Source organism: Schistocerca piceifrons, chromosome 9 (assembly GCF_021461385.2).
Source record: "Schistocerca piceifrons isolate TAMUIC-IGC-003096 chromosome 9, iqSchPice1.1, whole genome shotgun sequence".
Taxonomy (NCBI): Eukaryota; Metazoa; Arthropoda; class Insecta; order Orthoptera; family Acrididae; genus Schistocerca; species Schistocerca piceifrons.
In genome coordinates, this window is record NC_060146.1 from 223678251 (window position 1) to 223704125 (window position 25875).

General features: G+C 46.1%; 1 protein-coding gene across 1 annotated transcript in view; it reads left to right on the plus strand.

The window, feature by feature from the left end:
* The window catches only part of LOC124717108 (G-protein coupled receptor moody-like), a 336472-nt gene that overhangs the window by 259619 nt on the left and 50978 nt on the right, over positions 1 to 25875 (plus strand). Inside the window, exons 5-6 of the mRNA XM_047243820.1 lie at positions 10197 to 10367; positions 12844 to 12971. Coding sequence (XP_047099776.1) covers positions 10197 to 10367; positions 12844 to 12971 — 299 coding nt within the window. The remainder of the gene's footprint in view (positions 1 to 10196; positions 10368 to 12843; positions 12972 to 25875) is intronic.

The window sequence follows — 25875 nt, forward strand, 5'->3', positions numbered from 1 at the left end:
CCTCGCCTATTCTTCGGAGAATCTCATCGTTCCTTACTCTATTAGTCCACTTAATTATCTACGTTCTCCTGTGGCACAACGTCTCAAATGCTTCTATTCTCTTCTGTTCCGGTTCCCACAGTCCATGTTTCACTATCATACCACGCTGTGCTCCAAACGTACATTCTCAGAAATTTCTTCCTCAAAGTAAGACCTATGTTTGATACTAGTAGACTTCTCTTGGCCAAGAATCTTTTTGCCAGTTCTAGTTTGCTTTTGATGTCCCCATTGCTCGGTCTGTCATTTGTTATTTTGCTACCTAGGTAGCAGAATTCCTTAACTTCATCTACTTTGTGACCATCAACCCTGATATTAAATTTCTCGCTGTTCTCATTTCTCCTACTTTTCATCATTTTCGTCTTTCTTCGCTTTACTCTCAGTCCATATTCCTTACTCATTAGACTGTTCATTCCACTCAGCGGTTCATGTAATTCTTCTTCACATTCACTCAGGATAGCAATTTCATCAGCTAATCTTATCACTGATATCTCCTCACATTGAATTTTATTTCCACTTCTGAACCTTTCTTTCATTTCCCTCATTGCTTCTCGGATGTACAAATTGGACAGTAGGGGTGAAAGACTACATCCCTGCCTTACACGATTTTTAATCCCGGCACTTCGTTCTTGGTCTCCCACCCTTATTCTTCCCTCGTCGTTCTTATAAATATTGTATATTACCGATCTTTCCCTATAGCTGATCCCTATTTTTTCCAGAACTGCGAACATTTTGCACTACATGAAATTGTCGAACGCTCTATACATGTCGACAATTCCTCTGAACGTGCCTTCATTTTTCTTCAGTCTCGCTTCCATTATCAACTGCAACGTCAGAAAAACCTCTCTGGTGCCTTTGCCTTCCCTAAACCCAAACTAATTGTCATCTAACATAGCCTCAATTTTCTTTTCCATTCTTCTCTATATTATTCATGTAGAGACTTGGATGCAAGAGGTGTTAAGCTGATTGTGTAATAATTCTCGCACTTATCAGCTCTTGCTATCTTCAGAATTGTGTGGATGATGTTTCTCAGAAAGTCAGATGGTATATCGCCACTCATACATTCTACCCACCAACGTAAATAGTCGTTTTGTAGCCATTATGGAAAGATAATTGCTTAAGTTAACAGAGATTTTATTACCGTACAAGAAATGAAAGAACCATTAAAAAACAAACTGTAGATAATACACAGTACCTAATGTACTCAGGGTCCTCTTTCCCTCCAAAGTTATTTTTCTGGTTTCTTGTTTACTGTCGTCTTTCCTTTACCAGGTCATCAACTGATTTTTCAGCTGCAGAGGGGCGCTGTAAATCTATTTTTCTCACGATGTCTTGAGCGAAAATTCCTGTCTTAAAGTTCATTGTCTCTAATAATTTCATCTTTCCTACTTTCCCAGCATTAAATTCAAGAACTGCATCATAAATTACAATTCTGACAACTGTGGCAATTGAAAATGTGGTTTGAGAGCATTGTTTCCATATGAGTGAATTCTGGGACTCATTTGGATTGATTAGTAATTCAGGATCTGCCAGAAACCTGTAAGTGGGTTTGACAGCACCCAGCATACAATCTGGAAGCCTCTCCTTGTGAATGCAGCGCTTTTTACCCCTCTCAGCGTGAAGATATTTACACCAGCTAATGTGGCACAGACAATGAATGGGATGTCCATCTGTAGACACCATGTGGAAATATGTAGCCCATACTGAATTTTTCATGTCACTTACAGTGGATAGTTTCCGTGTGATAGCCTTGCCATTCTTTGTGAGTTTGTAGTGTCCACCAATGCTCTTTCGATCTTCCAAATTTTTACCCTTCATATCACTGACAAGTTTCCTCACTCTAGAGGCTATTCTCTTCTCGATGTGTCCCATGCAGCCTTCTAGGTGCACGCCGTCCAAGTTTGCTTGAAAGTAATCCTTGGAATCGCTGTTCATCGAGCTGTTACTGTAGTGTTGCTTCAAAAAGTGGGCGTGGCAGGAAGGTCGCGTCACATATTTAATTATTTTTCAGGCCCTTCAGATGTAATTTTATTATTGAAACTTTGGGAACTTGAGTTTTACTAATAAATAAAAAATAATTTGCAAAGGACACTTTCGGTCAATAGCGTGGTTATAATTAAACTTTCTCTATTTAACACGTTATAACACGGAAACTAGTTACTGTACAAATACCAAACTTGGTAGCATTAATGTCAAGGACATGTGGAAGAGGAATAATGCAAAATCAGTTCAATTGAAACACTTTTAATGTGCTGCTACGGTATATCGTACCATCACATACCGCTACCATTACTGCTACGGAAGGGGCTCAATATGGCGCCCATCAGTGCCCAGAAGAGTCAGAACGAAGCAATCCGTAGGTATGCTGGCTGCCTCTATAGATGTGCTGCGCTTCAGATCAGCGCCGTGTGTGAATGTTCCCCTGGTAAACCCTGTCCTTCAGGTAGCCCCACAACGGAGTGAGATCAGGTGATCTTGCCGAGCAAGCAGTTGGAAACGATCGGCTGATAATTCGATCGTCTCTAAATTTGTTTCGAAGGACCAGGTGAAGTTCACGAGAGATGTGCGATGGGGCCCCACCGTGCATGAAAACTGATGAGTCCAATGCGCCTTTCTCCTGTAGGGAGGATATAACATGCCGGCGAAGCGTATCGGAGTAACGCTCTCCAGTCACACTGCGCGTCTTTGGTCCTTGAGCCACAACGTGTTCAAAAGGGTATGGGCTTGTGAGTCCAGGCGTGTCAACACGAGGTATTGACATCCGGTTCAAAATGGTTCAAATGGCTCTGAGCAGTATGGGATTTAATATCTGAGGTCATCAGTCCCCTAGAACTTAGAACTAATTAAACCTGACTAACCTAAGGACATCACACACAGCCATGCCCGAGGCAGGATTCGAACCTGCGACCGTAGCGGTTTCGCGGTTCCAGACTGAAGCGCCTAGAACCGCACGGCCACTCCGGCCGGCTATTGACATCCGATTATTAGCAGTGGGACTACGGGCACGCACACCTCTGGCCCGTCTTCCACTCACGTGCACGGCTCGACTGGTGCTGCCTGAGTATCACTTGGAAGATGGAATGCCGCGCCGTGGTCTCCACCAGTGAAACCAGATTCTGCCTGCATGCAAGTGATGGTCATTGGCGCGTACTACGTGGATCTGATAAGCGCTGTCTCGTAAAGAGTATTCGTCGAAGACACATCGGCCCACCTAAGGCCTTATGGTCTGGGGTGCGGTAAGCTACAATTCTTATTCACCTCTGGTGTTTCTGGAGGGGACGCTAACCAGCGTTGTCAGACCCGTTCTTTGGCAGTTCTTGCAACAGGAAGGTGATGTGTAGTTCCAACAGGATAACGCTCGGCCACACACTGCCCGTGAAACTCGGCGTGCTCTGTGAGACGTGCAGCAACTTCCCTGGCAGGCACGATATTCGGACTTGTCTCCTATCGAGAACGTGTGGCATACGATGGGACGAGGAGTGACTCGTGAACCAACAATTCTTACAGAACTACGTGGATAGGTCGAGCAGGCGTGGCACGACGTGTCGCAGGACAGTATTCGCCATCTGTACGATCGACTGGATGTCAGGGCCAGCCAGTGGAGGCTAGGCCGTGTACTGATACGGGTGTTTCAGCGTGGGCCGATACTTCTTACCTCAGAACCCCTTGTGCTGTTGATCTGTGAATGTAATCATTTCACGTGCTCCTTATGCACAGTAGCACCAATAGCACTCGAGTGAAATGGAAACTTCTAAAAGGGCAGTGTACACGACTGTGCGGCAGTCGGACGGCAGCCGCTGCTGGTATTCCCGCCCCACCGCTGTGCACACTGCCCCGCGCCTGCTTCGCCCGCGCTTTGCTCTGCCGGTTAGCGGACCGCTGCCGCGCCTTAATTGGCATCCACTTAAGACTGGGCGTGCCGCCTTCATTAGCCGCTGGTGCAGCCCGGCAGCCCGGCCCGCTGGATAATCGCCCTCAAGTGGCGACCCGGCGTCTCGAGCTGCCTAGCGTGGGTGGAGGGGGGGAGGCGCTAACCGTCCACTGCCTCCTAGCCTGCTACTGCAGCACGCGGCGTGTGCGGTACGGTTCTGCAAGACTCGCCGATCTTCATGTAAATCCGGTACTGTGTAACACACTCGATCTCTTCCAAACCGCCGGCCGACGTGGCCGAGCGGTTCTAGGCGCTTCAGTCTTTAACCGCGCGACCGCTACGGTCGCAGGTTCGAATCCTGCCTCGGGCATGGGTGTGTGTGATGTCCTTAGGTTAGTCAGGTTTAAGTAGTTCTAAGTTCTAGGGGACTGATGACCTCAGATATTGTCCCATACTGCTCAGAGCCATTTGAACCATTTTGAACCGGATGTCAATACCTCGTGTTGACACGCCTGGACTCACAAGCCCCGTTATCTGTGCTGTGGTAGCTGTACGATCTGCCACTGCAGCGCTTAAATACGGCACTCGTGGAGGCCGTCTGTGCTGCTTTGACTTCCGCAACCTCGTCTGCGGGTGTCAGAATGTTGTCGCACCTGACCACTGATAGCATCGTTGTGGAGCTGACGCGCCACGTCGAACTCGTGTGGCAATTCTGGGAAAAGTGCATCCCGCCGCTCGGGAAGCCACAGTTCGACCCCTCTTTCAAAATCGCTCATTTGGCTGTAGGAAGGACGAGGGCGTCTCCGTAGTACGGTTGCCTGTTTGCTTCACACGTCTGCCTTCTGCCTGTGAGAATTCCCTGTTAAATGGTAGACACAGATGGCGCTCTGGTGGCCGTGCCACTACGCTAGCTGTTGGCGGACGACTTTGAAACCATTGTCAGTTCTCCAGGTGCCATATGCCGTCATCAGATCAAATCGACGTCCTCTTTGCAGCTGTGCTAACTGTTTTCCGGTAATGTGTATCAACAGCCATACTCGGGAATTACGGGCTTTCAAATAAAACTACGCACCCTCCGACTCAGAGTTGCAGTATTAAAAGTTTTGGCTGGTTTCGTTGTCTAGGAGCTGGGATACGTAATTGGCGCATTACAAGCCAAATACTGCTGAGTCTACAGTATACAATATGAACAGACACACGAATCGAATAGTCGAAGGTTACTATCACTCGGCAATTGCGAATTAATCTAGAAATTTATAAATGAAAGATTGCAATTAAATAAAACCTGCAGGTACTATCTTAACGACTTTAAATAATGAGTACGATAGTAGAAGTACTTTTGAGAATGTGGTATATTTCTGCACAACACTTATTGGTGTCGATGATCGAGCAATTACATAAAATATAAGTTGAATAACAGGGAAACAATAGATTCCTACTGCACGTAGTTAGTTATGAACAACAACATAGCTCGAGAGATATTCACTTCTAAACGCACACTACGTCTTCACTGCAGAAGCCACGGAAATCACACAAGAGCACACGTCGGCACTCCGCAATATTTCTATCTCTCACGCGCAAACTGCCCCACTCCAAGTCTTTCCCGCCACCGTGCGCCTGCCACGCCGTCACGTCCAGCACTCCCCGTGTCCGGTCCCGTACCCCTCGGAACTGCCCTCTCGTGTCCTCTCTCGAAACGATGTTCATCTCCCGCTTCCATCCAGTCTCCCCATTCACGAGTGCTGTGATTGGCTACAGCGCTCCCGCCAAATCGTCAAGCCAACTCACATTCACAAACATAATGCAACACTTTCGAAATACTGGATTTACATTTAAATACGTGAAAATAAATAAATATTCCTACGGCTGGACCATAAACACGCTCTACCACACATTATTAAATACATAAACAATTAAATAAACGTATATCAAAAGAAAAGAGGAAAAAGTAGGCCATTAGCCTAATGTCTCAGTGCTTTCTAAAACACAGTAAATATTTAACCAATTTCTTCATGAATAGCATATATCGGATATAAACATAGATGAATACATACATTTATCGCCATATTGCTACGGTTTTTTCGTGTAACTGTGGAGTACTTGTGGCCTGACGTGATCGATAGTAATTGGCCACTTTGACCTCCAATAACTCATGTACTATTCAAGTTACATGCCTGTAATTTATACCAGTTTAGGTTTACACTAAGAGCTTTCTACACACACGGCGATCGACAAAATCGGATTAAGTGTTTATATTTTGGAAATTCGTTGCTGGGTGTTACTTGTATAATTTACCGTCAGATACAAAACATTAATAGAGATATTGAACATGTGATTACACCATCAGAATCGTCGTGCACATAATAGTAATGTACTTGTTTCTTTTTGATTCATCTGGCTACTATTAATTTCTATACGAACAGTGAAATGTCTGCCATTAAGGCTTCACGAAGTCCGCCATCTTTGGCACTCCCGGCGTGTCTCCTTCATCGACACAAAGCTCCGTCCTCGCGGCTGGACCGTGCGCTGGGGCCACCCCTCTCGTCCGGCTAACGTTCGCCGCCACGTGGTTGCCGCCGGGCCCCAGGCTGGCCGAGCAGCCCGTGCGGCCACGCCAACTTAGAATATTTTCAGGGCGCCACAACTGGCCCGTTAACTCACAGAATACAGGGTGCCAAGGGCTCTTCCGCGACCAGCACCTGTTTCTCCTCGCCTGCTCCATTCGCCACTCACTCGTGGGAAGAATGACGGTCGGTAAATTTCCGTATCAGCTCTAATTTCTCTTGATTTCATTCCTGACATTGCCAGAAGGGAGACGATCTATGGTATAATGAACTTCGGAAAAACTCCAAACAACCAAGATCGCTACGAAGTATTTACTTAGATGACCGGTTTCCGTAAGACTATGTTACCATCCCCGGATCTGTACGGACGGAACTAGATTCAGATGATAATAATTTTACAAAAGTGTAACGAAATACGGTTGGTATGTCCATACGTATGATAAAATTACATACCTTCAAGTTTTCAGTTCATACAATCTTCGCCATCTGTCGGTTGTATCGTGTCATATCACTAATATATCTGTAAGGATCGTGGAACACGATGGACATCCAAATTATATAATCAAAATAATTCTGTATACAAAACGTAAGATTTATGCGCCGACTGCCAGCGTTCCTGCTCTTACCACAGCTGAATACAGTTGGTTCTTACGTGAAGCAAGGCACATTTACGCAATACTGAGAATTGTTATCCCATTAATTAAAAAAGCTGTACAATAACAAACATTTGTTAAAATAATAATTAAAAAGGCTTTCAACGTAGTCGTCATTCTTTTCCGACGCCCAGTCCAATCAGGGGCTTGAGTGGTATTGACCAAACTATTTTATAAAATTCTTCTAATATTAAATGGAAGTCTTAAAACAGTCTGTATAACATATAACTGGAACACCCAAACGTTCTGTGATACCCTACAGCAAGCAGTCAAGTTTTATTTTTTATTTTTTTTCTGTTCCACGATCGTTGCAGATACACTTGCAACATGACGCGATGCAAAGCGTAGATGGCGGAGATGATAAAAATTTTAAAGTTGAAAGTATGAAACTTTGGACTCGCCAACTGTATTTCGTTACAACTTTTGTAAAATTACTGCCCTGTCAATATGGTTCTGTCCTTACAGATACGAAGATCGTAACGTAGTCGTACCCCAACGTTCAACTAAATGCTTTACTAGGGATTCTGGTTCTTTGGAGTTTTTTCGAAGTTCATTCTGCGATTTTTCTGCCGTCATTTCAGTGTCTCGTTGTCGCTCAGAAGTTAATGCACTGGATGACAATAGGGGTAAAGTAGCCAAAAGACATGGTAGGGTACCAGTGTGACTTAGTAGATGTACACACCATCCGTGAGTGTAGATATCAGAGTCGGAAATCTCTGTGACAGGTAAAGCGGCCATCAGAGAGCATCAGCGTTGTTCTTGTTCAGTGGCGTCGCCAGGCCAGGCACTGTACGTGTGGGGTGTGAACAGCCTCACATGTGGTGGGATCACACTGAAGGACACGGATATGCTGTGTACACGCAGGAGACAGCGTTATCAGCATCTGGCAGGATTTGAAGAGAGTTCCTATTGTGCGATGCCATTTCGCATACTGCACATTTGTGACGCATTCGGATGTGACAGTGGTCCGATATTGGACTGCAGGGAATTAATACAAAAATACGTAGGTTTACATGAATTATTATAGTTTTTTGGGGCTTAAGTTTATTTTACACATAAAAAGAAATGTTTCACGGTGGAGTCGCAACACCAGCTCCGTTCACAGCCACCGCCTACGATAATGATGTAAATGATCTGAAGACGGTCACATTCTAACCGAAACCAGTAACCAGTGTATAAGTAAATAAATGTCTTATTGCGGTCGAGGCTGTTTTTCTTCCATTTTTCAAGTAGGGAGTTACCATCCCATGCGTAGGCTCCCATTAACATCACAACACAAACAGCTGCGTCTGGAGTGGTCCCATGCATGGACTACTAATGAATGGACTCGCAATGTGTTCAGCAATAAGCAGCACCTTTCACCCTTTCCCCGTGGACTTACGGCGTGTGAGACGTAGAGTAACTGTGTGGGCCAAAGCGAGTGAGGTAGTAGTCGGTGAGTGAGTGCTATTTTGTAGGTTTACTCCTGTCTGTGTGATAACATTTATAGCCGTTTGCTCCACATTCTTTCCTTTTAAAAGATGCAAGGGCACTAATGAGGTTGCCGTTGAGCGCCCGTAAACTGCAAACACCCCCCCCCCCCATCCCACACACAACAGAGTAATATCTTACTCTGTTACTCGCTATTGTGCCTCTCGCATCCATCTAGAAAAGATAACCTGAAGATGCCTGCCGGCCGCGGTGGTCTAGCGGTTCAGGCGCTCAGTCCGGAACTGCACGACTGCTACTGTCGCAGGTTCGAATCCTGCCTCGGGCATGGATGTGTGTGATGTCCTTAGGTTAGTTAGGTTTAAGTAGTTCTAAGTTCTAGGGGACTGATGACCACAGCAGTTAAGTCCCATAGTGCTCAGAGCCATTTGAACCATTTTTTGAAGATGCCTAAATAAGGCGAAACGCGTCGTTGAAAAATAAAAAAACTAAAATTGCAACCAAGACTTGTTTTTAACCAATACTGTTAAGCACTGGTTTGCTGTATGCCACATATGGATTGGAAGAATTTCCATAGCACCATTTTTAGTGGACTGTATTTACTAAGTGATAGCTGTCAGTTTGCCTCCAAACTTGTCCACTTTCGTAGCTAATAATGAAATGAGGATGTTCCCGTTTCTTCCGCTGTTTTGCCCTATCTGTAAACTTCGAAGGAGGAGATTCCTTGTCGAGCCTCGTGGTAAACCGGAAGGTCGCACGATCGAATCCCCATCAGCCCAAAAAAATTTTCCAGTCTGCTTTAACCTAGTGTTCACCTCTCAATGATGTGAAGATTCGCGAAGAACGACCTGTGATTGGTATTCCATGCTTTGCAGGTTCCCTATGCCGGTTGGATTGCTGCGTATGTTGGGCACACGCAAGTCGCCAAAGTGGCGTGCAATTGAAACACTTGCAGAGGGTAATTGAGTCAAAACAGAATCATTATTATTATGACGAGATTGCAGATTATCTCAGTCATTGCAAAGCAGCCTAACTCATATTTAGCCTTGAGATCAGCTTGCAACGTGTTTCAGCTGGCCCGCTATGCCCAGACTCAATACTTTGTTACATCTCCTGTTTTACGGTGTGCTTACTTTGTAGTTGTAATCTCTCTGTCTCTCTCTCTCTCTCTCTCTCTCTCTTTCTTTCTTTCTCCCTCCATCCTTTCCCCTTCTTTTTTTTATTTCTGACTGATGCGCCTCCCCCATTTCTGTCTCCTACTCACCTCCATGACTCTTTCTTCCCTCCTCTTCCTAGCTTCCTCGTTCTCTATTTCCTTCTCAGCACCGTCCATTTCTCTTTCTTTCTCACTCACGTCCACTTTCTCACTCCCCATCCCATTTCTCTTACACACCTCCACTCCTCTTATTCACCTCCATTTATCTCTGTCTTTTTGTATTTCACCTCCTCTTTTTCTCTCTTTCTTCCTCACTCTTCCACCTCACTCACCTCCACTTCTCTCTCTTCTTTGTCTCTCATACTTTCACCCCTGCTGCCCCTCACTCTTCCTTTTCACTTCCGCCGCCTCCCCTTCCCTGTCTAACTCCCTCTTTGCTCCTGCCACTGTCTGGCCTTACTGCTGACTTGCTGCGCCTTTGCCCGCAGCCTGTGCGTGGCGGACCTGGTGTTCTGCGCGCTGGTGCTGCCGTTCAGCGCGTCGCGCTTCGTGTCGGGCACCTGGGTGCACGGCGATCAGCTCTGCCAGCTGTTCCCGCTGATGCGCTACGGCAACGTGGGCGTCTCGCTGCTCTCCATCGCCATGATCACCATCAACAGGTCAGTGGGTCAACTATGTTCCCTCACCCACTGCGACGACTGTCGCTGGCGTGGAAAAGATGTCCTGCTTTTATTCATTTTTTGAGTCCTGTATTGCACTATTCACAAGGCTTTTCGTAACATGTCTGGATGGTATTGAATATACGAGTATTACGGCTAAGTTTCATCCTGCTCTGCCAAGCACTGCTTTTGGTCACATTTATACAATAATCTGAGGTACACAATCATCTCAGGGATACAATGATCTCAAATACACGATGGTCTCAGAAATACGATGATCTCACATAGATAATATCAGGTAAGGAATGATCTCAGATAAATTGTGGTCTCAGGTAAATAATGATCTCAAATAAACATTGATTTCAGGTAAATAAGTATCTGAGGTAAACAAGTATCTGAGGTAAACAAGTATCTGAGGTAAACAAGTATCTGAGGTAAACAAGTATCTGAGGTAAACAAGTATCTGAGGTAAACAAGTATCTGAGGTAAACAAGTATGTCAGGTAAATAAGTATGTCAGGTAAATAAGTATGTCAGGTAAATAAGTACAGCAGGCAAACAAGTGTCCAGGTAAATAATGAAAACTGGTAAATAACGGTGTTGGGTAAATAAAAATATCAAGCAAATATTGATCTCAGATAAATAATGATCTCAGGTACATAATGATGGCACATACGTAATAACAAGCACATATCATCTGACGTTCATAATGCCCAAAGGTACAAAGAGATAGGTGTACATAGTAATGGCAGAGACACAATGCAGACAGCTATATAGTTGTAACAGGCACATAGTGATGGAAGATACATACTGTTGGAAAGCAGATGACAATCTGACGTGAATAATGGCCGAAGACATATAGGATGGTAGGTACATAAGGGTGGTAACTGCATAATGATCTGATGTACATAATGGACAAAGATACATAGTGAAACCACGCACGTAGTGATGGCCCCTACATAATGACAGCAGGCAAGTAAAGACGGCAGGAGACACTGATCACAAGTTTGTAATACTTAATATTGGCAGGTATACAGGGTGATCCATTGATCGTGAACGGGCCAAATATCTCGTCAAGTGAAAAAACTACAAAGAACGAAACTTGTCTAGCTTGAAGGGGGAAACCAGTTGGCGCTATGGTTGGCCCCCTAGATGGCGCTGCCATAGGTCAAACGGATATCAACTGCGTTTTTTTTTAAATAGGAACCCCCATTTTTTATTACATATTGGTGTAGTACGTAAAGAAATATGAATGTTTTAGTTGGACCACCATTTTCACTTTCTGATACATGGCGCTGTAATAGGCACAAACATATGGGTGACAATTCTAGATCAACAGTTGGTAACAAGAAGGTTTTTTAAATTAAAATACAGAACGTAGGTACGTTTGAACATTTTATTTCGGTTGTTCCAATGTGATACATGTACCTTTGTGCTCCAGTTGTCGCAGCCATCGTGGATTTCCCGTTGCCCAATAGTGTATATTACGCTGGTATACCTTACCGCTGTTGGTGAATAACGCTTCGTCGCTAAATAGAACGCGTGCAAAAAATCTGTCATCGTCCCGTAATTTCTCTTGTGCCCAGTGGCAGAACTGTACACGACGTTCAAAGTTGTCGCCATGCAATTCCTGGTGCATAGAAATATGGAACGGGTGCAATCGATGTTGATTCTTAACACCGACGTTTTTGAGATTCCCGATTCTCGCGCAATTTGTCTGCTACTGACGTGCAGATTAGCCGCTACAGCAGCTAAAACACCTACTTGGGCATCATCATTTGTTGCAGGTCGTAGCTGGCGTTTCGCATGTGGCTGAACACTTCCTGTTTCCTTAAATAACGTAACTATCCGGCGAACGGTCCGGACACTTCGATGGTGTCGTCCAGGATACCGAGCAGCATACATATCACACTCCCGTTGGACATTTTGATCACAATAACCATACGTCAACACGATATCGACCTTTTCCGCAATTGGGAAACGGTCCATTTTAACACGGGTAATGTATCACGAAGCAAATAGCTTCCGCACTGGCGGAATGTTACGTGATACCACGTACTTATACGTTTGTGGCTATTACAGCGCCATCTATCATATCACAAAGCGAAAAAAGTGGTCCGCCTAAAACATTCTTATTTCTTTACGTACTACACGAATATATAATACAATTGGGGGTTTCTATTTAAAAAAACGCAGTTGATATCCGTTTGACCTATGGCAGCGCCATCTAGCGGGCCAACCATAGCGCCATCTGGTTTCCCCCTTCAAGCTAGACGAGTTTCGTTCTTTGTAGTTTTTTCGTTTGATGCTTATTTCGTGAGATATTTGGCCCGGTCACTATCAATGGCATGTATGTAATCTTGTCACATATATAACAACGGCAGGTAGCTAATGATGGCAGGCAGGCAGGCAGAATCACAGTGGTGAGCGGTGGGAAGTGTGGACAGGTGGGTGACGACAGGTGCGGCGTGTTGCAGGTACATAATGATCGCGCACCACGGCTGGTACGGCCGCATCTACCGCCGCCACTGGATCGCCGCCATGATCGCCTTCTGCTGGCTCTTCAGCTACGGCATGCAGCTGCCCACGCTGCTCGGCGTCTGGGGTGAGTACCGCCCACCCACCTGCCTACCCACCTACCTAACCATCGTCCGTGTGTTCTTCTTCTCATAGACTTTCACGGGACACCTCTGCTTCTTCCATTTCAGTGTACACTGAAATTACAAACACCATGCAGATGTCTGTTCTATCGCGTACACAAGGTATGGAAGGGCAGTGCATTGCCGGAGCTGTCCTTTGTGCTCAGGTGATTCGTGTGAAGAGATTTCCAACGTGACTATGGCCGCACGATGGCAGTTAACAGACTTCGATCGCTGAATGGAAGCTGAAGCTCGACGAATGCGACATTCCACTTCCTAAATCGTTGGGGAACTCAGTATTCCGAGATTGGCAGTGTCGACAGCGTGAGTAGAATACCAAATTTCAGGCATCGCCTCCCACCAAGGACAACGCAGTGGCCGAAGGCCCTCACTTAACGAACGAGAGCATCGGCGTTTGCGTAGAGTTGTCAGTGCTAACAAACAGGCAACACCGCGTGAAATAACCGCATAAATCGATGTATCCTTTGGCACAGTGCGGAGAAACTTAGCGTTTAGTGGGCTATGACACCAGCGCCTCTTCTGGGCTCGTGAGCATATCACTTGGGCCCCAGACGACTGGAAAACCGTGGCCTGATCAGACGAATCGTGATTTCGGATGGTAAGAGCTTATAGTAGGGTTCGAGTGTGACTTAGACCCCAAGAAGCTACGGACCCAAGTTGTCAACGTGACACTGTGCGAGCTGGTGGTGGCTCCATAACGCTGTGAGCTGTGTTTACGTGGAATTCCGTGGGTCCTCGGGTCCAACTGAAGCGATCATTGACTGGAAATGGTTATGTTAGGCTACTTGGAGACCATTTGCAGCTATTCGAGGACTCCATGTTCCTAAAACACGATGGAAAGTGTATGAATGACAATGCGCCATATCGCCGGCCCACAATTGTTCGAGACTGCCTTGAAGAACGTTCTGGACAATTCGAGCGAATGATTTGGCCACCCAGGTCGCCAGACATGAATGACATCCAACACTTGTCAGACGTAATTGAGACGTCGTTCCGTGCACAACATCCTATACTGCCGACACTTTCGCAGCTGTGGACGGCTGTAGAGGCAGCACAGTTCAGTATTTCTGCAGGGGCCTTCCAGTCCGCCGGCCTAAGTGGCTGAGCGGTTCTAGGCGCTTCAGACTGGAACCGCGCGACCGCTACGGTCGCAGGTTCGAATTCTGCCTCGGGCATGGATGTCTGTGATGTCCTTAGGTTAGTTAGGTTTAAGTAGTTCTAAATTCTAGGGGGCTGCTGACGTCAGAAGTTAAGTCCCATAGTGCTCAGAGCCATTTGAACCATTTTGAACTTCCAGTCCACGTCACGTAGATCTGCCGTGCTACAGCGGACTAGACGAGGTCCGGCACGATATGAAGAGGTATCCCGTGACTTTTATCGCTTCGTTGTACAGCACTTCACCACCTGAGGCGTGGCTATAAAATAATGCCACTGACGCTGGCATAGAATAAGAACGCATATGGCAAAGAATCGGGAAGCCTTCTCAGCCGGTTGTGGCACCTATGATGTATGTAGACAGATCATTCCGGCCGTGGCCTCATTTTGTGTAAAAGCTGTTATTTTGTTTTGTCGGAAAAATGACAAGTGTAATAATACAGTAACGAACTGTCGTGAAGTTTTAGATGAAACTTGGAAAAACTGCTACTGAAACCTACCTTTTACTAGTAGAAGCGTACGGCGAAGACAGTCTATGACGTATGCGAACAAGCGATTCTAACACGGCCAAGAAGACGTTGAAGATGACTCATGCCTGGGACGCCCTTCAACATCAAAAACTGAAAGTACCGAAAACGTAGGTAATTTGATTCGATCTGATCGTCGACTGAGTATGTGATCAATTACTGCAACTGTAGGTACTGACAAAAATGCGTAGACATGTCTTACATAATTAATTTGACATGAGAAAAGTTTGTGCACAACTGATGTCGAAAATTTTTAGGATCCAACAAACAAAAGCTCGTGAAAATTGTTCGTACTCTTTCAGTATCACTCAAAATGATCATAATTTTTTCTAAAGGATGAATTTCTTCTAAATTACACGTGATAAATCTTCGTTTTCCACATATGATCCAAAATCTATATCCCTATCCATGCATTGAAGGGGCCCAACTTTACCGAAAGCGAAGTAACTTCGAATGAGCAAATCAAGACACAAAGCGATAATGATTGCTTTTTCATTATTCTTGGAACTGTGTATCTTCACTGGATTCTTGAAGGTCAAACCATTAATCAAAGTTATTACCTTGAGGTTCTTGCTCATATCCGTGTGAAAATAAGAAAACAAGATCTGAATTGTGGAAGAACGGGTCGTGGGTGTGCATCAAGACGACGCACCGGCTCATACTGCGTTTTGTGTAAAGAGGTTTGTGAATGAGTACTGCATCTCAGCGTCAGACCACCCACTTTATTCACCTGACCTATCGCCATTTGACTTATCTGTTCCCAAGATCAAACCTGCATTAAAAGTAAAAATATTTCGCTCCGTTGAAGCAGTGAAGAAAAAGCAACGCGTATCTTTAAGAAGTTCACAGAATGGAAAATTCGCATGGAGCGTGGAGGGATAGAGGAGGGGAGTATATTGAGGGTGCCAATGACTAAATATGTATGATATCCAAATAAAATGTTTCGCTGCAATAGTCCCGCTATTTGACGTAGTGCGTGAAATGTATGTTTGTTAGTACCTCATCAATTTACATCTGGCTATACTTAACAAAGTAATGTCTGCTGTCGAAACTACAATCGGAACACGTAAGGACGATGAACCTCTCCACCACCCGATATGTTAAAAAAAAAGAAATAACCCGTTATCAATCGGTAGGTTTAAAAAAGAATTAAATAGGCCTTTTATTCGTGGTACAGTACTGCCTTAGTTTTGCACACCTGTTTCTCTAGCAGCCGCCGACATGTCTGTCCACATGGCGCGCACGGTGGTAGGGTTGGCTGCCTATGTCCCAGGCGAACACTTATCGCTGCTGGTTTCTGCGTTGACAATGAAGCAACCACAGATGCACGATTTCTTTGCTGTGTTTTGCTCGTAGCTTCGAAGCAAGCCTCCTGAACGCGCAGTCAGTCCCGTATCACGAAGTTTGGACCAGTGTGAGAGTGTGAAGCAGTGTTTCATGGATGAAGCAGTGCCCTGTCACGTCGTTGCTATCTTCTAAACGTTCAGTTGTACTGCAGTTTTAAATGCTTTTGTTGAACAATTCATTTCAAGTCGGCCACATCTAAGAGTAATTCACTTTAGATGTACACATGTTACCCTATTTACCCCAAGCAACCTGTTCACGGCAGCCACCCTGAGTATGTTACATATTGTTGGAGACAGAACGGATCCTTGAGGGATGCCAGCTGCCATCACTTTAGCTTTGCATCCTTCCAGTCAGTTTTAACCACCAGGCTTATTTCATGGGGATGACATGCTGTCGGTCTAACTAACATTCGGGAATATTGAATTTTTACTTCAAATGGTTCTGAGCACTATGGGACTTAACTTCTGAGGTCATCAGTCCCCTAGAACTTAGAACTACTAAAACCTAACTAAAGAGGATTATAACCTGCGACCGTAGCGGTCACGCGGTTCCAGACTGTAGCGCCTAGAACCACTCGGCCACTCCGGCCGGCAAATTTTTACTTCCCCTGTAAGATTATGCCCCGTGTCATACGACTTTCGGACGTGAGTAACTATTACTGAAAATACCTGGACTTAGTTCTAAGACCTGCGCTGCTGCATAGCATCTTCAAGAGTTTCATCTCCATCACTTTACTGCTGCTTTATTGGCAAAACATAAGTTTGCAGAAGAGAGTCTGCTAACGACGTAGCCGGCACGAATAAAACTTAATTGTGAGAACAGTCCCGTCACGATATGGTTATGCTGAGAGGGTCCAAGGTACAGCAACGGAATATTGTAAAGGTGTCAGAAAAGGATAGCTCGATTTGCTTTGTCCGCAAATGAAATCAAGCGAGGGAAGCCACAGACAGAATGTGCGACCAAATAAAACAAATGCTATTCCAGCGGTGTGCGCACAGTGCTTGCGTAATTGCGAGGGAAACAAAGTAACTCAGATTGATTACGCCGCGCCGGCGACTGCCAATGAAGCAGGCAGGCGGTCGTGTCCACCCTACTGATGATGCCCGCAAGGTCAATGACCTCGTCGTGGCTGCAGCCGCTACTGCGTCTGAGGCGAAGCACGCTGCTGACTGCAGAAGAGGTCCAGGGGAACTCAATAGACTGCGATGCCGGGATGATCGCCCACCAGCATATGTCATTGTTTTCAGCTATATTGTTTTTTGTCTTCAGTTTAACCTGACTTAAAACCGCTCAAACTAACTGGTTTCTGAAGTAACCGATTTTCGTTTTTTATTGCTATTATTTCTAGAAATAAACGCAGACAATGAATTGGAAAATTCTAGAGCAGATGAAGGAGTAGTAAATCTCGATTGATATGGGGGTAGAGTTTGTGGTATAAAACGGTCTCGGTGGCTGCAGTAAAGATGGCGAAGGGGAGGAAGGCGGGAGGGGAAGGCCACAAGCTGACGACTTTCCTGCATCGTCACTTTTGAATGGTTTCAGTTTTTTATCCTGAAGCAGCCACAAACTGAAGGCTTCGGTTATTATCGCAACTTTATGGCAAGACAATAAAATTCTGGGTATATCAACCAGGTTCAATTTCTCTTCCAAATAAGACTGTGAACTTTTTCTCCTTAAGTGACGCGTGGAAGTGCATTGTCCCTCCTCCTGCGTTTCATGTTTCATTCCTGCCGGATTTCGTAAAACACTTGCAGACTAGGGATGCTGCCATTCTGCAACACAGCCGATGTCCGAGGACCACGGCGGGAAAAACCGATGTAGACCAGGTGGGGGCACTGGAAATACAGGCATACCGTCTACTAGGCTACGTCACACCGCAACGAGGACATCATTGTCTCTCCAGTGCTGTATGTATCCTTACGTCATGTGTTCGTTGCTAGTTTCTACTTCTTAACGTTGGTATTAAAGTATCACTAATCACGTTTCCCATCTTATATAATACCTAATATTTCAAAAGAATGGAAATTTTACGAATAAACAAAACTTTTAGAGCTGCTGTTTTGGGTAACTGCTATGCGGTTTTTCTTAACACTGTTATTAGCAAAGTATTGGAGCAGATAGGTAAAAAGAATACACTGAAGGCTTCTGTGAGATCTAATGACGAGATAGAAGAAGAAACAGGAATCGAAAGGAAGGAGATACGGGACATAATATCAGTATTAGAATCAGAATTTAGAAGAACTTCGGACACATTAAGATCAAATAAAACAGTAGGAATAGAAAACATTCCATCGGAATGTCTAAAATCATTGGAGAAAGTGGCAACAAAACGATTATTCAAGTTAATGTGTAGAATGTATGGGACTAGCTATATACCACCAGGTTTTCGGAAAAACATCATCCACGTAATTCCGAAGATTAAAAGGGCAGGTAAGTGAGAGAATTATCGCACAGTCAGCTTAACAGCTCATGCATCCAAGTTGCGGACGAGAAAAATATACAGACGAATGGAAAAGACAACTGAGGATCTGTTTCATAACAATAAGTTTGGGTTTAGGAAAGGTAAAGGTACCAGAGAGACAGTTCTGACGTTGCGGTTGGTAATGGAGGCAACTCTGAAGAAAAATCAACACACCTTCATGGCCTTGTCTGCCTGGTATGGGCGCTCGACAGTGTAAAATGGTGCAAGGTGTTCCAGATTCTGAGGAAAATACGGATAAGCTAAAGGGTAAGACGGGTAATGTGCAATATGTACAAGAACACTGATTCTAAGGCCAAGAACGAAGTGCTCGGTTTCAAAAGAGTGCGACAGAGGGATGATGTAGTCTTTTGCCCCAACTGTTCACTCTATACGTCGGACAAGGAATGATGGAAGTAAAAGAAATATTCGAGAGCGGGATTAAAATTCGGAATGAAAGGATGTCAGTGGCAAGATTCGCTAACGAGATTGCTATCCTCAGTGAAAGTGAATAAGAATTACGGTATATGTTGAATGGAATGAACAGTACAATGAGTGCAGAATATGTTCTGGTAGTAAAACGAAGAAAGGCGAAAGTAATGGGAAGTAGCAGAAATGAGAACAGCGAGACACTCGACATCAGGTTGGTGATTACGAAGTAGATGAAGTTAAGGAATTCTGTCACGTAGGGAGCAAAATATCGCATGATTGATGGAGCTAGTAGAACGTGAAAAGCAGACAAGCACTGGCAAAAACGGCTTTCTTGGCCAAGAGAAACAAAAACAGACCTTGATTTGAGGAAGAAATTTCTAAGTATGTACGTTTGGAGCATAGCACTGGATGCTAGTGAAACGTCACTGTAAGAAAACAGGGAAAAAAGAGAGAATCGAAGCGTTTGAGACGTGGTGCTACAGAAGAATGTTATCAATTAGATGGACTGATAAGGTAAGGAATGCCGAGGTTCTCTGGAGACTAAACGACGAAAGGAAAATATATAGAAAACACTGACAAGAAGAAGGGACAGGACGGTAGTACATCTGTTAACATTGTACAGCTGTAGAGGCCAAAAACTGTAGAGGACGGGAGAGGCTGGACTACATGCAATAAATAATTCAGGCTATAAGTTGCAAGTGCTGTTCTGGGATGAAGAGGTTGGTACAGGAGAGAAATTCGTGGCGGGCCGCAGCAGACCAGTCTGAAGAGTGACGACTCAAAAAAAGAAAAAAAGTTTAAAAGTGAACAAAACTCTTATAATCGAGACCTAACAAATACCGAAAAAATGCCGATTATTAAGAAGTAAAATACCGGCATCGGTGTTTCCTAACCCTAATTTAAAGGAAAGCACCTTCTTCGTGTTGCAATTTTAATGACGAGTAGTGTATTTCTTTATAGGATATTTTTGCGTAGTTTTGAACAGTAGTGCCTCCTGGGAGAATATGAGACACGGAAAAAAATGGTTCCAAGCACTGTGGTACTTAACTTCTGAGGTCATCAGCCCCCTAGAGCTTAGAACTACTTAAACCTAACTAACGTAAGGACATCACACACATCCATATTCGAGGCAGATTCGAACCTGCGACCGTAGCAGCAGCGCGGTTCCGGACTGAAGCGCCTAGAGCCGCTCGGCCACAGCGCGAGACACAGAGCTGTGGACTCGACTGTCCTGAGGAATCCCTGCCCTGGGCCGGCGCTCGGCTCCCCCGCCGGCAGCTGAGCTTCCAATAACAGCGGGCGTGAGACTCTGCCGGCAGCCGGAGCTCGGCTTCATAAGGAGGCGCCGGCCGCGATATGAAATCTCTGCCCGCCCTGCGCGATAAAAGACAAGGCGAGCGGGAAGCCTGGAGGGGGGGGGGGGGGGGGAGGGAGGGGGGGGGGAGGGAGGGAGGGAGGCGCGGAGCACGCGCGCCGCCTGGCCGCGCCCGCCTCCTTATTGGTTCCAGTAAACAATGCACCGCAGCCGGCGTTCCGGACACGGCGCTGACCGACTTCTTCAGCAATCACTTCCCTCTGTCCCTTCCTACTCAGTTTCGCTTTTCTCACTTAATTCTTCAGATTAGCCGTAAGCTCAGTATCGAAACCAAGCGCTTCTACGACCGGGAGAAAATTGCACTGACGGAAAAAAAGACCCGCAACACCAACAAGAACTTCTGCGACATAAACGAAAGTCGGTAGACGTGTTTCTGTGTTTGAAAGATGAAGTCTACTCATAGTTCCAGCCAGTCGCCTAAGAGTGGCGCTAGAAGTGCCACTATGAGCATGCAAATCGGTTTGCTTTAAATACACGCTGTAATGGTCTTGAGCGTTAGTTACCTTTCAGATTGGATGAGGCGGCTTAATGTTAGTCAAGAATGCCTGTAAGGTGGCAAAGATGCCATTATAAACACCTCATTGAGTTTGAAGGAGGTCACGTAACTGGGCTACGAGAAACTGGATGTTCCTTCTGTAATGGGTTGACCGGAGCAGGTGACGTGGTCGGGGTTGTAGGGCGTGGCTGGGTAGAAGAAGGTGGCTGTTTTTAGCAATTGCTCTTTATTGTTGGTTCTCCCAATACATTTTCCGGTAGCTCAGCCCCACCGCTCGTGTCGTGGTGGAGACGTGCTGATGCACGCAGTCCGGGGAACGCGACGCCGGGCTCGGTCGGCAGCTGTGCAGGCGGCAGGAGTTTAGCGGCACGAGGCCTGGGCAGCCCGCCCCGGCGGCTCGTGACGACGCCGGGAGTCGCCGGTGCAGCAGCGGGCAACGCCCTCTGCCGGCCAGTGCTCGGGGACAGCGTCACTGATGACGTCGACGTGACAGCGACCGAACGCCCAATCGGTCGAACCGAATGCCGACGTCCACCTCCGATGCTCTTAAATAGTGCAGACCCCTGCTGAATCCGGCAGTTACGCAGTGGCGTGTTTATTAGAAGGTTCTGAATGAGTTGGCTAATGCATCCGCGCCACACGCGGCTCGCGCCTGCTGGTGTTGCGTTCTGGCTCCTGACGGCTGCTGCACACTCACACACATACCGACGCTCATTGCAAATCTGTCTCACCTGCACAACGCACCGGCCAGCCTTCGTCTGCCCGTCTGCTGTGAACCTGGCGCATCGTCCACTGAAAAAACACTAAATCACAATTTCGCACCATATTTCCTAAAAATAACCCCTTGTCCTCTACACTTCTGCGATATTCCTGACGAATTGGCAGGTTGGTTGGTTGGTTGGTTTAAAGATTAAAGGGACCAAACTGCAAAGGTCATCGGTCCCTTGTTTCATAAAAACACAGAGCACAGTGAAAATTTCCATCAGTCAGGCGAAGCACTAAAACAAAAATTCCGGGGGAAGAAAAGCCCCATGGTCGATGGTGAAAGAACACGGTAAACAGAGCACAGCAACAAAACCAACAGAGAGAACAAAGACAGAAGGAATTAAAACTGCACAGCAGAGGACTGTGGCTGGCTGATCACGAAAATAATAGGATGAGCCAGCCACTCTGCAACACGTTAAAAGCTCCACCCTAAAAGATTATGGTGGAGTCGAATGACAACACAAAACTGAGTAAAAGATACAGCACAAAAGAGGGTGACGCAATAAAATTAAAGGGACCTGTAAAAGCCACTTGCTCGAATAAAACTTAAAACACGATCTGCCATAGAGACGTCGTCAGCTAAAAGAGATGATAAATCACCCAGGAGATTAAAAGTTCGCCTGAGGGCGGTTAAGAGAGGCCATTCCAACAATATATGGGCCACCGTCATGTTTGCACCACAGCGACAATGAGGGGGGTCCTCTCGACGCAGCAGATGGCCATGCGTCAGCCAAGAGTGACCAATGCGGAGCCTACAGAGAACAACAGAATCCCTGCGAGAGGCCCGCATGGAGGAACCCCACACGGTCGTGGCCTCCTTTACTCGCCGCAGCTTGTTGGGTGCAGACAGAGTGAGCCATTCCTCTGCCCACATCCCAAAGACCCAACGGCGCAACACCGATCGGAGATCAGTTGCCGGGAGGCCGATCTCCAACGTCAGTTTGCGGGTAGCTTCTTTAGCTAACTGGTCGGCGAGTTCGTTTCCCGTTATCCCAACGTGTCCCAGGGTCCATATGAACACCACCGAACGTCCACGCTGTTCAAGAGCGTGAACTGACTCCTGGATGGCAACAACAATGGGATGGCGTGGGTAGCACTGGTCAAGAGCCTGGAGACTACTGAGAGAGTCACTGCAAATGACAAAAGACTCTCCAGTGCTGGTACGAATACGCTCAAGGGCACGAAAAATGGCTGTTAGCTCTGCTGTGTAAACACTGCAGCCGTCCGGCAAGGAGCGCTGGTCTACATAGTCCGCATGAGCATAAGCGTACCCCACACGGCCATCAACCATCGAGCCATCTGTATAGATAGCCTCCGAGTCGCGGGATGCGCCGAGGAGAGCAAGAAATTGGCGGCGCAAGACTGCAGGAGGGACTGAATCCTTCTGCCATCGTGAGAGGTCCAGCCGAAGCTGCGGTCGACGAATACACCAAGGTGGTGTATGTGGGTGGACCTCAAAAGCAGATGGAATGTAGCAACTACATGATTGCTGGCAGCGGTGGTCACAAGACGGCCACCCGGCACTACCGAGAGGAAATTCCATCGTTTCAGCGTATGGCTCTGCCACATCTAACTGCACCCGCAGCGGCAGTTACAGCAGCAGTTGGCTCTACAGGGATACAACCAACCTTTACAGATCGGTTACTACAAGGACAGCTCCGAGAGAGACGTCCTGTGGTGTGCACTCCACTGATCCCAAACCACAGCCGTTTACGACTTCAGTGGTGTCAACCGAGAGCTCGTTGGAGGGAAGGGTGGAGGTCTGTTGCGTTTTCTGATAAAACATGGCTCTACCTCGGTGCCTTCTGTTGATTAGGAGGAGGCCAGTTGAAAGCCAGCAGCCGACCTCTCTGCGTGCTAGACACGCTGGACCTGCACTTCGAGTTAAGTTCTAGGGTGCGATTTCGTATGACAGCTGGAGCATTCCGTCGTTATGCCCCCCCCCCTCCCACCCCCCTCCCCCCACCCCCTTCCCGTGACATCAGAGTTGTACGTCAGTCATCGATTCGAGCTCTTGTGCTGCCATTGCTGTTCAGCATTCCAGGGAGTCTTTTCCGACACGATAATTCTCGCCCGCGTATCGCTGTTGTAACTCAACACGCTCTACAGTTGCCTTGGCCTGCTGGATCATCAGATCTGTCTCCAGTAGTGCACACACGGGGCGCCATCGGACGACAACTCCAGCGTCATCCGCAAACAGCATTCATCGTTCCTGTACTGACCGACCAGGTGCCACAGGCGTGGAGCTCCATCCCAAAAACTGACCGCAGACAGCTGTACAACACAAATCATGCACGTTTACGAACTTAAATTCAGCATTCTGGCGGTTACGCCGGTTATTAATGTACCACCATTTCACATATGCAATAGCGTATCTCGCGCTTTCGTTAATATGTGATCTTGCAATGTTTATGACTTGCATTTGCTACCTAGACAGATGTATTCCCGGAAGATGTTTTTGTGTCAGGGTACTTTCTGCTAACACTGCTACACAGATTCAGTGGTTTTAAAGTACGGCGTTACTGAGCCACCAAAAGTTGCTGTACTGTGTGACGATTTACCGATAACGAGAGTCATTCGAGCGGCCGTCTACAAGTCGCGGATGCCATTACAACAGGTCAAAGGAAGAGTCCCTTGCATCACGTACATAACTATTGTGGACTGCAGAATTTGTCACTTACACTTGCACCCATTTTCGTACACTTTCTTCTGTTCATTTGACAGCCGATTTCACTCTTCAGCATACAGCCGTATCAGACACTTAGGTGAGAAAAGTCATGCGATACCTCCTGACATCGGGTCGGACCTCCTTTTGCCCGATGTGGTGCAGCCTATGGGCGTCGGCATGAACTCAATGACGAAGCTGTTGCTGGTGCAGGATTCTCTGCACGAACTGACTTCTCGGTTATGTCGATGTGTGGCGACCTGGCTGTCCAAATCATTCGCTCTAATTGTCCAGAATGTTCTTGAAGCCAGTCACGAACAACTGTAGCCTGGGGACATGGTGCATTAGCGTACCATGGTGTACCAATGTATGAAAAACTCTAATTTGGGTGCGACGAATTGATATTGTGGTGAACGGCATGTACGGACTGTGAGAATCGGACGTTCCACGCTACGAACGCATCTCTGTGTCTTAACGAACCAAAGATTTTGTTTTATGGACTCTTTGTCGAGGAAATGGAGAGATCGGAAGTGTGAGAGGAGGAGAGAGTTTGTACTGTTGTGAGACGCCACTACGGTGTATAGCAAATGTTCAAATAGTTTTTTGCACTACATATAATCCAATAACTAACATCAAGTGATTTAGAAAATATCGTTCTTGCGCAACACAGCTAGCTCCTTATTCTCATCAAGTAATGAGTGCTGTCGACAAGGGATCTCAGATTCATTCCACATTCCTAGATTTCCAGTAGGCTTTTGATGCCGTTCCTCACAAGCGAGTATTAATCAAATTGCGTGCATATGGAGTATCGTCTCAGTTGTGTGACTGGATTCGTGATTACCTCTCAGAGATGTCATACTTCGTAGTGATAGACGGAAAATCATCGATTAGAACAGAAGTCATATCTGGCTTTCCGTAAGATAGTGTCATAGGCCCTCTGCAGTTCCTGATTTACATAAATGATCTAGGTCATAATCTGAGCAGCCCCGTTAGATTGCTTGCAGATGACGCTGTAATTTACCGTATAGTAAAATCATCAGACGATCAATTCCAACTACAAAATGATCTAGAGAGAATTTCTGTATGGTGCGAAAAGTGGCAATTGGCACTAAACAAAGAAAAGTACGAGGTCATCCATATGGGTACTAAAAGAAATCCGATAAATTTTGGGTATACAATAAAACGCACAAATCTAAGGGCTGTCAATTCGACTAAATACCTAGAAATTACAATTACGAGCAACTTAAATTGGAAATACCACATAGATAATACTGTGCGGAAAGTGAAATAAAGACTGCGCTTTGTTGGCAGAACACTTAGAAGATGCGACAAACCCACTAAAGACACCGCCTACATTACACTTGTCCGTCCTCTGCTGGAATATTGGTGCGCTGTGTGGGATCCTTACCAGGTAGGATTGCCGGAGGACATCGAAAAAGTGCAAAGAAGGGCAGCTCATTTCGTGTTATCGCACAATATGGGTGAGAGTGTCACTGATAGGATACGCGAGTTGGGGTGGCAGTCACTGAAACACGGCGGTTTTCTTTGCGGCGAGATCTGTTTACGAAATTTCAATCACCAACTCTCTCTTCCGAATGCGAAAATATTTTGTTGACACCCACCTACGTG